Below are 14,435 nucleotides of genomic sequence, written 5' to 3' on the forward strand. Positions count from 1 at the left end.
CTCCACTTTCAACTGTTTAAATATTTCTTTACAAGCTAGACAGCTCTATATCCTATTCAAGGAGTATGGGGATGCAACATTTTCTGCAGAGCCAACAAGTGCAGTTCAGTTGGAAACTGTGATTTTAAAAAGGTGGCCATTTTTAAAAAGTATAAAAACTTATTTATTTTACATACATACTCCACTTCTTCCCCCACCCCCCGGAAAAGGACATTCTCTAACAGATTACATCAGTATTAAACAAAATGAAATTAGGGATCTACCACCATGACTCTTTAATTGAAGAAATTAATATTTATCCACTGTTACACTAGTATGTCAAAGTGTCTAGTTCAACTTCTGCAGTTTATTTACTATACAACTACACATCAAGCAACAGTATAATCTGTTTGATGCTAATTTGCAGTCAGCAATTTAACAATTAGTTGGATTAATCAATAATTCCCAAATTACATTTTACCCATAGCTGTTTGGGAGAATAACATAGAATCATACAATGTAGGGCTAGAAGGGACCTTGAAAAGTCATCAAGTCCAGTCCCCTGCCCTGGGGCAGGACCAAGTAGACCATCCCTGACAGGTATTTCTCCAACCTGTTCTTAAAAACCTCCAATGACAGGGATTCCATAGCCGAACTACCCTTACAGTTAGAAAGTTTTTGCTAATATCTAATTTAAGTCGCCCTTGTGCAGATTAAGCCCATTACTTCTTGTCCCACCTTCAGTACACAAGGAAAAAAATTTATCAGAGACCCTTTTATACCAGCCCTCATACTTGAAGACTGTTACCAGGCCGCCCTCCATCTACTTTTCTCAAGACTAAAAACATACCCAGTTTGTTTAGCCTTTCCTCACAGGTCAGGTTTTCTAAACCTTTTATCATTTCTGTTACTCTTCTCTGGATTCTCTTCAATTTGTCCACATCTTTCCTAAAGTGTCGGACCCAGAATTGGACACATTATTCAAGCTAAGGCCCCCCAGTGCAAAGCAAAGCGGAACAATTACCTCGTGTCCAGCATACAACACTCCTGTTAACATATCCAAGAATGATATTAGCTTTTTTCACCACTGCATCACATTGCTGGCTCCAATTCAATTTGCGATCCATTATAACAACTCTCAGATCCTTCTCAACAGTACCACCACCTAGCCAGCTATTCCTCATTTTGTAGTTCTACATCTGATTCTTCCTTCCTCAGCAGAGTACTTTGCACTTTTTTAAATTGGATTTCATATAGTTGATTTCAGAAAAATTCTCAGCAGTCCTTTTCCATTCTAATCTTGACCTCCCAAAGTGTCTGCAACCCCCACCCCCAAATCTTGCTGCCATCTGCAAGTTTTATAGGCGTACTTTCCACTCTGAGTTGTTAATGAAAATATTGAATATTACCAGATCGAGGACTGACCCCTGTGGGACACCGCGAGATATGCCATCCCAGTTTGACAAACTGGTAATAACTACTCTTTGAGTACCACTTTTCAACCAGTTATGCACCCACCTTATAGTAAAATCATCTAGACCACTTTTCCCTAGTGTGCTTATGAGACTGTCATGTGGGACTGTTTCAAAAGCCTTACTAAAATCAAGACATATCACGTCTACTGCTTCCACCCATCCGGTAGGCCAGTAACCCTGTCAAAGTATGAAATTAGGTTGGTTTGACTTTATTTGTTATTGGCAACATGATAGCCTATTCAAAGCCACTATTTTATATTTTTTAATATATAATTATATTTTTTTAAAATAGCCACCATTTTAAAATACAGATAGACAATATACACAGTACTGAAAAAGGTAGATTAGATCAGACTGAGTTCTGTAGATATCTGAAAATAAACTGACTAGCAAGTATATTTGGGCAAAAGCAGCAGTCAAAGTGCCAAGACAAAGTACAAACGAAATATTTATGGAACACAGATCTTTAGATGCCCAAGGTTTAACCAAACTTCAGGTACACAAGTAGCATAAGGTAGTGGTTTTCAAACTTTTTTTCTGGTGGCCCAGTTGAAGAAAATTGTTGATGCCCGCGACTCAACGGAGCTGGGGATGAGGGGTTTGGGGTGTCGGAGGGGCTCAAGGGTGGGGCAGAGGGTTGGGGTGCAGGGTGGGACCAGGAATGAGGGGTTTGGGATGTAAGAGGGGGCTCTGGTTTTGGGGGGGGCTCAGGACTGGGGTAGGGGATTGAGGCGTGGGGGCTTACCTCGAGCGGCTCCCAGTCAGCGGCGCAGTGGGGGTGCTAAGGCAGGCTTCGGGCCTGTCCTGGCACCGCGGACCACGCTGCACCCCGGAAGTGTAGCTGCTCGGCACCGTTTGCGCGCCTCTCACCCACAGGCATTCCCCCACCCCCCAGCTCCCCGGTACTCGGGCAGCACACGGAGCCCCATGTAGCCTAGGAGCCGAACCTGCTGCTGGCCACTTCCGGGGCACAGCACGGTGTCAGAACAGGTCGGGATTAGCCTGCCTTAGCAGGGCAGCACCACCGATGGGACTTTTAACGGCCCAGACGGCGGTGCTGACCAGAGCCGCCACGACCCAGTACTGGGTCGTGACCCGCAGTTTGAAAACCACTGGCATATCTCTGCTAGACACAAAATGTTCTCTGTGAGAAAGAAAATAAAGACATTTTACTGCCCTATTTAACAAGATCATTACCTTGGATCCTAAAATAAGCAGCAAATCTTCATATTAGGAAGCAACTGAAACAGTGCCCACTGAGTCTAAAAAAAATCCCTACCTAAAGAGACATGGGAATGGATAGATACAAAGTGAGCCAGGAACATTTGTTCATTTATTGGATATCATTTGCTGATTTAAACCATTAACTTTTATTTTCTTCTTAATGATCCAGGTAACCAGACACCAGACTTAATAATCGGTGCTGCAAACAGGCCTGGAAAATCATCAGTACACAGCAAATGACTGTTAGTAAATGTTTAAGAAAGTCACTCTCTAATCACATTATTAAGAGTAATTTTGTAGCTAGGTATTTATTGTTGATGTAGCTTTCCAGGCATCTGAACATGGCTCTGACCAAAATGTCCTTTCATTTTGCAGCAACTGTTTTCTTCTGACCTTTGTCAATCCCATTTCCCCATCCAAACAGCTAGTATTATGGCACTTCATCTACAGGCAAGTATGAAGAAAATGTTGCTTTACTAATCAGCCAAAAGGATATTCATGAAGCATCTCTCATGATATAGCCCAACTCTCAAACATGACTGACCATTCTGGGAAATTAGGTGTAACAGGATTTATTAGTATAGGCATTTGGATAAGACCAACCCCTTTTTCCTTTGAACTCAGGTGTTCAGAGGTTAAATTTGCATAGTACATACTTAACTACAAAAAAAGCAGCTTAACAGGACACCAACTTAAAAAAATTACATTTGTCTGAATTTTTGTGTTGCCTATTACTGTTACAATTGTCACCTGATACCACAAATATTGGCAGAACACTTGAGAGGCAAATGTCAATTTCACAATGCGTACAACATATTCCATTTTGAAACAAATCTGCGGGTTTGCAAAAGCCAATAACTCCGTTGTGTAGTTTTATATTTCTACCATATTTAAAAAAATAGTAAAAAATTAGCAGCTCACTTTGCTCTTAGTCAGATTTTAATAATCTATGCAGAGTTACTCAAAATTACCACTTTAGCCAAGGAGGCAAAACACAGAGTGCTCACCTGTTTACACAGCACTGGGCCTCTGGGAGTTACCATAAATAACCTAATAGAAATGTCCTTGACCAGATCAATTTAAATAAACCACACATAAATCAGAAAATTCTGTACTATTCAAGTGCATTTATCTCATGGATGTATTTGTAATTCATTTTATAAGGCTTTAAAATTAAAGATAAAACTAATATAAGCAATGGGGGAAGGAGGAATTAGATGTAAAAGGCAGCAAAGCTCATCCCTACCATATACTGTCTTAGTAACTAGTTTTTGCATCTGTCTAAACAAGTTAGAGTGATGGTTTTGCTAAGTATTACAGTACATAAAATGTCCTTATATATGGCAGACAATCAAAAAGAGAAGAGTTGGGAGACTAGCCAGATACTTCTAGGGAATCAAAAGTTTTTTTCTTTTTTAAATGATAAAACTTTAGAGTAGAAAATGTAAGTTCTGCTTCTGAATGCAATATCCCAGGGCAGTCTTGTAAAACTGTCAGTCATAACAACGTAGGAAAAGGAGCAGTCTGACAACAACAAAAAGCGATATTAAAGCAACAGGCTGTATTAAAAGCCATGACTCTTCTATTATTGAAAGTAGGAACTATACCTTTTGTTTTTGTATAGCAACCAATACATTGTGGATACTACTTGCTGCATCATAATAAAAATCACATTGCAAATATTTTGGCCTCCAAGAGACAGGAAGTGTGGTTTTACCAGTAAAACAGATTGCATACTAACTAATACAGCTTACTGAATTTTTTTTTTAATTTGGCAAGCTTTTAATTAAAATTTTTCCACCACTTTTCTAAACGGCTCTAACCAAACAATAACTGAGAGAAAATACTACAGATATTCCGTATACAATATTTTAAACTAATACCACATCACAAGAAAAAAAAAAAGCATCAAATCATCTGACTCTGAAAGGAACAACAAAAAAATCCTTATTGTTGTACCGTATATTGTAGCTCTCAAGAATTTTTTTCTTAATCAGCTAGCCACTCAATTCTCTCAGAACTACAGCTAAGTTAAGAGAATTGCATAGCTGCAGGCAAAAATATTATAAACACAGAAGCATATTCTATAAAATAATAAGGGGAGAAAACCAATAAAAAATTTTAGTTAAGAAGAATATATTGCTTTACTTTACCATAGAACATTTTTATGTTCCAAAGGAGAGTGTTATAATACTTTACACTAGAATGCCTCACTAGAAATTGATGTATTTCATTGGCTATATTAAGTGTGTATCGTTTTAGCACTGATCTACTGCATTCTTGTAAAGAACCACTCAAGGAATGTAATATCACATTTAACACTATGCAATCTGAAACACATTATGCTTCACTGTGAAAGATCAATAATATATATTCACCACATCTCAAACTACACAGCAGTAAAATTATGTAAACAAAACTGCATTATGTAAATTTATGTATTACTATAAATGACGATGTATTTAATTTCAGATAAAAATTTTTTAAAGTACTAAGGATCAAGATGATATAGCCTATTTGTTCTCTGCTCAGAGAAAAAGCTAAATTCAAAAACAAGATTTAGATTTTTTTCCCCACAAAACTTCAGATTATTTTATTTCCAAGCAAACTATTACAGTACATACACATTCACTAGCATTCAAACCTTAAAACCTGAAGAAACTCTATTATTTTAATTGGTTTTATTGTACTCAATTATTCATCATATGGAAGAAATAGCCTCATTTAAACAATTTTTCTCCAGACAAAAATCATGGCATTTATTCCTATAGGCAGCAGAACTTGATAACTGCACTAACACCTACAGTACAAGGAGACACCTGAAACAGAACACCAGTCTCAACCTAAAAATTATTTTCCCTTTTATGAGTTTGGCTCACCCTTAAAAAACTGCAGCCATTATAATTAGAACAGTGTATAGGGTTGCCAACTTTGTAATATTTAAAAACCGGACTACTCCAGCAGGACACCTGGCAACCCTAGTTAGGAAGCATATTATGAGACATGTAAACTATGTATTTCAAAATGAAGTGTAATTAAGATTACCATTTCTAAAACACACAGTAGTACTCATCCTTTTGCTTAAAGAGAGATATAATTTGTGAATCATGTGGTCTGGGGATTTAACATCAGTGTTTGTAGCCAAGATTCTAGTTCTCTTTAATGCTGCTTTAACGATCACAAGAAAAAATTCTAACAAAGAATTATATGACAGACAGAAAGATTATGGATGGACTTTGTTTTACAAATAAAAAATGATTTAAGAACTGCATTTTTAAAATCTTCACATTTTAGAGAGGCTTTTAGATCAGAATATCTGAAAGTAATAAAAAGCTCCCATGAATACACATCTCCCCAATAAAAGTACACCTCTACCCCGATATAACGCGACCTGATATAACACGAATTTGGATATAACGCGGTAAAGCTGCGCTCTGGGGGGGCGGGGCTGCGCACTCCGGCGGATCAAAGCAAGTTCGATAGAACGTGGTTTCACCTATAACGCGGTAAGATTTTTTGGCTCCTGAGGACAACGTTATATCGGGGTAGAGGTGTACTTTACAGCAAAATAGGAAAACAGGTCTCTTACCCTGGGAGCTTACAACCTAATGCTATACTCTATACATGTATTTTACACACACACACACACACACACACACACACACACACACACACACACACACACACACACACACACACTAAAACAACATTAAGGTTGCAAAGTCAAATGCTCAAAACCTAGGAAATGCTCAGATTAAAGTGGCCCGTGTAACCTTAATAATTCTTCCCCCTTGTGCATACACATTATGATACAGTCTGATTACATGACCACAGACTATTTTTTCCACAGGATAGACCAGCTCTGGGGATGAATCGGGGTTGTGTGTGAAGGAGGCTGTCACTTCATTTGTTGCAGAAGCTGGAAGGTGTGTAGTAAATAAGACAGGAAATTGCAGGAAGGAAGAGAAAGGATGATTTTGGTTAAGGCAAATGAATGCTGCAATGGGGAAGCAGATTCTATCCCTGCCTTTGCCACCAAGTTTCTATGTGATGCTAGCCAAGTCACTTAAATCACAACTTTTCACAGGTAGTCATTAACTGTGAGTTCCTTATTTTCTGGGTGCCTGACAATGAGTCTGATTTCTAGAAGTCGCAATAAATAAAAATAATAATTAAGAAATAATTTAAAAGTTGGATTTTTATTTTAATTAAATACAATTTTCTTTCTTAAAATAAAGAACCTATGAAATGAAGAAGGACAACTCATGTCCCTGTGATTGCATTCAGTCTAGTCTTTGCGTGGTAACGTCTATTGTTTCAGCTCTCACTAAACAAAGGGACATTTAATTGTTCCCTCAGTTAGCCTGAATGGAAAGCATCTTGGACAACCATCAGATTCAACAAGTCCTCTGTGACGGCCCACAGATCTGACCATTTATCAATACATATCCCTAGTGCCCCCACCACCACACACTCTCCCATCTCCTCACAGGGTGGTACTAAGACCTACAGCCGCACACTAAACAAGGAGGAGAGAATAAAATGTTGAATAGCTGCTCATTAATTGAGCACTAAATATAGCAGGGGTCCTGTGGGGAAAAAAATAAAATAGTATGCCATCATGTAAATAAAGGCATAAGCATATGGAGGTTGAATTTAGGCTGCACAGGCAACCAGAATTCTAGTATTTCCTCACTTTTGAGTGCTTATCTTTGCAACCCTAACAATGTTTTTTTAAACTAAACTAGTTTTTTGTGTGTAATATTTAGTAAGAGCCATGTGTTTCTAAAACACTTGAAGGATGTGCTATGCATATTTTCAGCACACAGGAAAACACTGAATACTCATTAAAGAATAATACCATAGTTGTTATAAACAATGACTCTTTAGCTGAACACAAACACACCTCGGTCTGATCAATCTTCCCTGAAGAAGAGTCAAAGTTGGTACATAAGCCATAGATCAAAGACATTGCTTAAAAACAAATCAATGATGAAATATCTTGAGTTATTTTAAGTGCTGATTTCCAGTTATAATTTCTTAGTTTTCTCAATACCAAAGCTGCCATTTTAACATACTGGTGCCATTAGAGTCAGTTCTATTCACTACACCTGCCGAAGGTTTTAATAGTGTAGTACACAATTTCTTCTGGTATGTTACATACGTATTTCTATATTACCACGGGCAGATAAAGCCCGGTTACAATTATCCGAACGGATTATTTTGGAGGGCAAAGCATTTTACATAGGTATACCTCTCAGTTCTTTTAATAAACTATAAAAAGGCAACATAAGAACAGAATTTACAGAACTTCCAGTTCTTGTTCAGCTTTAAAGTCCTTTGGATGTTTAGTGGAGGCACTAACCTAATGAACACACGTTAAGGCTTAAGTATGTGTGTATCTACTTTGATCAACTGTTTCAGTATTTTCCCTGCATTCACCTTATCTTTACCCCAAGCAGGGAGTGTACCAAGCCAATTCACCTGCACATGCCAGTAACTCAAGTTTCTGAAACCAGTCTGAGCAAGTCTAATAGGGCTTTCATTCACTTCTACTACAGCTGCACTCATTCATCAATGCTGTGCTCATCCTATAATAACTAGATGGAAAGCAACTGTCCCTGAGCTACAACCAATCATTAGAGAATAGAAAATAATGCCAATTTACGCTGTACTCTGCTCTCACAGGTCCACCTACCATGATACTCCCAGGCAGAAAACACAAATTCTAGTATCACTTCTCAATCAATGCTTCTCTAAACGTAGCATGCTGCTCTGTGACCATGATCACTGTATTCTCTGTGTGTTCAGTCTTCAAAAAAAATCAAATTCAACAGGTTAAATAATTATGTTTCAACTTTTCTCCACAAAGCTTGTGTGTTTAATACATTTTAATCAGGCAGAATTTAAAAGAATCAATGTGTTTCCTTTATCTGATATTGATGTAGGTGGGCCATACTCTAACAACATATCAAGTCTTTTCAGCATTTTGGAAAGGCATCTCCTTAACTGGTTTGATTAATTTTTATGTCACAAATCAGCATTCAATGATCCCATGAGATGAAAAATGATAGTCAGGCTTACAGATATAGATTTCTTCCTTCCTTCATCAAAAATTGAACTCAAGAAAGGCTTTACCCTAGAAAGTAAAACCAATTTTGCTTCACATTAGGTTAGACACATTATTATTGCTACTTAGTTTATATAAATGCTAAAAATAGGCTGGAGAGTTTGGTTGCTTAGTTTGGGGTGTTTTTTTTCTTTAAAAGGAGCCTGTTTAATGTTAACAATATTTGTATTCCTTGAAACTTGAATAGATTGACATTTTAAGGAACTAGGTTAACAAGGCTTGAAAGATGGTATCAAATAAAATGTTTTAAAACAGGTACTAGAAGAAAAGATCCTTTTCAATTATTTCTCATTTTAAATGTAAAACTACTTAGTGTGACTGTTAATTAAGACGTGTTCATTTAAACAACAAAAATGCAAGTGTTTCCACATATTTCAATAATTGCCCAACAAAAAAAATGGAGTGTTCAGCTACTGATATTCTAATTTCAAGAGTCAAAATAAATATTGCATAAAGAATTCACTTTTCACGAAAAAAATCTATTCTATCATTTGCTAGTGTTTATTTCCACTTAATATAATAATTTTAGTTGATTACACAAGAAAAAAATGACAATTCTAAAACCAGATGATCCTGTCTTAAAAGTAATAGTAGGAAGCAGGTAACTATAGAATTGCCACATCTTGAAACAGACTTGCCTTTTTTTTTGGGGGGGGGGGGGAAATCAGTTACACGTCTGTAATACAATGCAGAATTGTCAAAGCTTCTAAATAATGAAGAAGCAAATTGGAGTCCTTTTTAAAAGTCACCATCACCAAGTGAAGCCTTTAGAGTCAGTGCATTTTTTTCATGGTAAACAGACCATAAACAGAGTTAAACAGTAATAAATTCTTCCTTACTTTTGAATCAAAATATTGTCTTCTTACTACCATGATCATGTTTCCTTTTTAATCTTGACTTAAATTTTAAAGTGAGATATTTTCTGGTACACATTCAGGTATTACTAGTTACCACCATGTTGCATGGCATCTAATGTATAATGCAGTGGATTAACTTAAAAGTGTTTGCATGGTTTTGAGGTGCATCTAATTATCATGTATGTTAATACGCAAATATAAAGTGTAAAGTATATATTCTTCTCCTAAATTATTTCAAGTGACAATGGAAATTAACAACATCCAGAATAAATCAAACTTTCAGAGATGAGTCACTAATAAAGGGATGACTTGGGAAAGTTTTAAATGTGTTCCTTTATAAAGTCAACACTTAAAATTAGCAATCAAGTATTCAAGAAAGTCAACATGGGAAACTAAACTACAAGGAGAGCAATAATGTGTATGAAGGAGAGCAAAGGATAAAAGTAAAACATATTATACTAAAATAAATTAAACTAAAAAAGGAATATGAATACACCGTGAAGTTTGGAAGAAGTTTCCTGGAATAGAAACCCAAAGTAAGTTTTACAACTTTCTAGGTCCGGTGGCAGTCTGCACAGGCAAAGTGAAAAGAACCTCTCTTCATGGAATGACAACCTACAAACACTGATTACTTCTCTCCCCCTAAACCATCCATAGCAGATTCAGAATGGTACCTGCTCCTACAAATCTCTCTGAAGCTTATTAGGCACCATATATCATTACACACATAGAAGGACAGAAAATAAATTCCTATGTAGCAGGAGTTTTTCAAGGAATGCCAACACACCGAGTACTCAATTATCCAAAACATTTTGTAGGATGCAAAATGACTAAGGCATCTCGAAAATATCAAATCCAAGTACATGATCTCAAAGGTCATATGCTGCACAAGTAAAATGACAACTGGTTTTCTGGGAACACCCCAAAAACACTACATCATCCATGAAAGCCATAGGATATGCAAAATGACAGCCATCTTCTTGAAATTTCCTAGCCCAAGAGGCAAACTTTTTCAGTAGACAACTCCCATTACAAGCTATTCAACTGAAACAAGAGCCCAGAAACATATCTTTAAAAAAAACAAGCTATTATACGACAGGAGACAGAAGCTACTCCACCTGTCCTCAGGCACACAACCTCCGAAGTTTCCAAATGACTCCATTTATGGGTTGAGATCTTAATTTACCTCCCAGGAGTTTGAAGGCATATTGTGTCCTTGGGTTGTCAATCTCTCAGTATTTCACTTCTGCTGCATGCTCTAATACTCAGTGTATAGTATCCATGGATCTTCTTAACTTTGGAACATCCCTGAACTATTTCACCTGTGTAGGCCAACATATGGGAATTTGATCATTTATTTTTAAATCGTCCTACATCCTGAATATTTGCAGGAAGTGACTGGTAATGCTGCACCACAGCTTTGAAAGAGGATCAAGTTTTGCAGAATTGACATTTCCCCAGGCAAGTATCTTTCCTTTAGGTATAAAGGGGCAGAGGGGTTGTTTCTTTTAGGATATAATGATCCTCCATTTTATTGCACTGCCACAACTGTTCAAGTTTATTGTTCATTTTAACGTGTTCCCTCCCAAACAGAGATTTTAAAAAGTAGATTAAAAATGTGGAGGAATGAATAGGGTTATGGGGCAGAGAGAAAAGGAATGCAAACCCTCCACAAGATCAATGTAGGTATTAAATATACATTCATTATAGCACCTTCATCATTTGATTCAGGGTGGCAAGGAGTCTGGCATAACGAACATGGAAATATAGACAAAGTTATCCCAGTTGTTCAATATATGCCCAAACATCAGGCCACTTTCTCCCCTTTGCAATACTTATCTATATAATTACCACTAGTGTAAAGCAACAAGAGTTTATTTATACTGTAGGAGCATCAAAACCCAAATACGGACACCTCCACAATTTACCCCACATTTTCTGCAGCTTTCCAAATACCCTAATTGTGATCACACCCCCTCTTTAGGATAGCATGGGTGTCCTCCAGCTCCTGTTAATTTGCTTTTGAATAAAGTTACACTTCTCAATTACCTCCCATCCTACTGTACTGTCATTTATCATTTAAAGCCTCCTCGCAGAAACATCCTGAGAATACACCTCCGTTGTTTTTTTTAACCAATGAATAAAATCCACTCGGATTTAAGAAAAGCCGCCGCAGCCCTCATTCATTCACGCAGCATTGTTTTTAAAACACACTTGGTTGCTGCGGTGCGGCTCCAAACACGTTCCATTCAGCGTGAGCAAAACACTCCGCCAAGTTTCAGCCGCCGCTCGCTACTCCAGCGCAGCCAGGGAGAGCCCCAGCTGCCCCAACCTGCAATGTAAACACCGCCAAGAGTAGACGTCCCCGTCCCCCCGGTGAAACTTGTTGCTTCTCAGTGGGGAAAAAAATAAACAGAGAAAGCTCCAAGGAGACGGGGCAAGGCAAGAGCCGGCCCAGGACAAAGCCAGAGACCCTGGATTTCCATCTCCCGTCCGGCTCCTTCCTCGCTTTCCAAGCGACCAGCTCCCCGCCGCCTTTATTTTCGCTTTCCCTGGCGGTAATCATTAAACAGGAGCCAAGCGCAGGCTGCGGGAACCATTTCACACACGCAGAAACCGACCATCCCCCCTGCGAGCCGTAAAACAAGCGGCTCCCTCCCTCCGACCAACGCCGGCTGCCCCGCGGGGGGACGCCCCGCCGGCGGGGGCCGGGGAGCGAGGTACTCACTCAATGAAGTAGCTGGCTCCCTCCTCGGAGAACCCCTCCTCCCAGCCGCGGGGCAGATCTGGGGAGGCAGAACAAAGGGAGGGGGAGGGAGTGAGAACTTGGTGCCCTGAAGGTGCCTCCCTGTCCGGGGGAGGTTGGGGAGGGCGCGAGACCCCCGCCACACAACGGTCGTTACCCGCTCCTCCCCCGCCACGCGACACACCCCCAGCCCCGGGCGGGCACCCACCTGAGCGGATCATGTGGCCGGAGTTGACGGGCTCCTCGGTGCGAGGATGCAGCCAAGTAGTAGAGCGGGTCAGGTCACTAGGAGGGAGAAGCGGAAAACATGCACCTGTTAGTGACGGGCAGCCCCGGGCGGACCCCCACACACCCGCCTCCCCGCGCCTTACTCGATGAAGAACACCCGGCCGTCCCTGCAGACGCCATAGGACCAGTGCTCAGGTAGAGCGTCCCGCCCCACCGCCTCCGCCGCCGCCATGTTCGCCGTGCGCACAGCCAGCCGGCCGGCCGGGGAGGGGGTGCCAAGGGGAGCGCGGGCGGGCGGCCGGCGCCCAGTGCCCGGCTCTGCTCAGCAGCGCCACCGCCACCGGCTGGTAAAGGCGCAGGCAGAACTCTGCCCGCTCCCTTGGGAGAGGAGGAGAAGGGAGCGGGGCAGGGGTGGCGGGTCCCTGGCTGTACAGCCGCGAGAGAATCCCTCTCCCCGGGGAACTGGCTGCAGAGGGAAGAGACAGACCCGCTCCGGTCCTCTCTCAGCTCACTGGTTACAGTGCGGGCGTCCCACTGCTCAGCCCTTCCCCGCACGGAGCTGGGCTCACGGTGCCTGTTCCACATACGCTCCCCCCAGCCACAACGCGCTTGAAATGCCCCCACACAAACAGGGCACAACAGGCTGAATTCTCCGCTTACCTTAGCTGGTGCAACTCCGCTGACTGCAGCGGAGTAACTCCTGCTGATCAGCGATTGCTGTTTGTTCCCCCATTCCTGCCCTCCTCTTCCCCTCGAACTCCAGCTCGCATACATACACGGGATACAACCATGTGTCTGGTCCCCCCTTTAATCTGACCCAAGCCTCCGTTCTCTGCAGGGGTGCTGAGAGCCACTGAACCGAACTGTAAACCCTGTATATGGTGGAAACCCCTTCAAGAAAGGAGGTGCAGCAGTACCCCTTGTTTCAGCACCTATGATTCTCTGTTTTCTCCTAATTCATAAAGTCCCTCACTTCCTAGCAAAAAATTGTTTGCCTGCTGGTTTTTGTTGTTGTTTTTCCTATGGAGAACGCTCTGCGAGGAAACCAGCAAGTCCACGGCAGATGGAATGACTCAGTATGGGGACTGAATATAAAAAGTTATTATTCCTTCCTCCACTTGTTTCCCAGGCTGAGGCATTAGTCAGTCTAGGCCTTTGATGTAGAGGACAAGAGGATGAGGGAGATTAATTGCTATCTTGCCAGCAACCTGTGGCTATACTGAAGAAGTAGGGGGAGGGTAGGTTGTGTGGTTGTTCAGCCAAGGGAATGGAAACACCAGATCGTTAATGAAGCAGAATTTTGCAATACATTTACATGGCACCTTTTATTGCACAGTACCTCCTATATGCAATGCTGCTGAAATGCAGTTGCTTTAGGGTTAAAATGTACATACCCTACACAGCATTGAGGAAGGGAAAATTTTAGCTAAAGTCACTGGGTCAAACTCCTTCTTTTACTAAAATACTGTGGGATCTTGAATGTATACACAGTACACAGGGGCCCTCTGTTTCCAAGGTCTCATTTGATATTTAGGTTCCAAGGACCTATATACAGCAAACTAAGTCCTCTACTGAAAGATGTAGAGCTGAGATGAATTTGACATTCATTGAAACCTGTTTTTCTACTCTGATTCCCCACTGTCTTGCACAGCTACATATACCAGTGCAAAGTGGATGTAAAACACACCCCTACCATTCTACCATGGTAGAGTTTTTGCATCCTGATTTTGCAGAAGTGCAAATAACTACACAAAAGATAAAAGCCAGGGAGAATCAGGCCTCAAGAACTTTTAAAT

At 40.5% G+C, this 14,435-nt stretch overlaps 1 protein-coding gene across 1 annotated transcript in view; it reads right to left on the minus strand.

The window, feature by feature from the left end:
* The window catches only part of PLEKHA7 (pleckstrin homology domain containing A7), a 291,060-nt gene extending 278,189 nt beyond the window's left edge, over window positions 1-12,871 (minus strand). Inside the window, exons 1-3 of the mRNA XM_065403332.1 lie at window positions 12,783-12,871; window positions 12,620-12,696; window positions 12,394-12,451 (exon numbers count right to left, since the gene is read on the minus strand). Coding sequence (XP_065259404.1) covers window positions 12,394-12,451; window positions 12,620-12,696; window positions 12,783-12,871 — 224 coding nt within the window. The remainder of the gene's footprint in view (window positions 1-12,393; window positions 12,452-12,619; window positions 12,697-12,782) is intronic.
* Between the last annotated feature and the right edge of the window lie 1,564 nt (window positions 12,872-14,435).

The sequence above is a fragment of the Emys orbicularis genome, chromosome 4 (assembly GCF_028017835.1).
Source record: "Emys orbicularis isolate rEmyOrb1 chromosome 4, rEmyOrb1.hap1, whole genome shotgun sequence".
NCBI classification, from domain to species: domain Eukaryota; kingdom Metazoa; phylum Chordata; order Testudines; family Emydidae; genus Emys; species Emys orbicularis.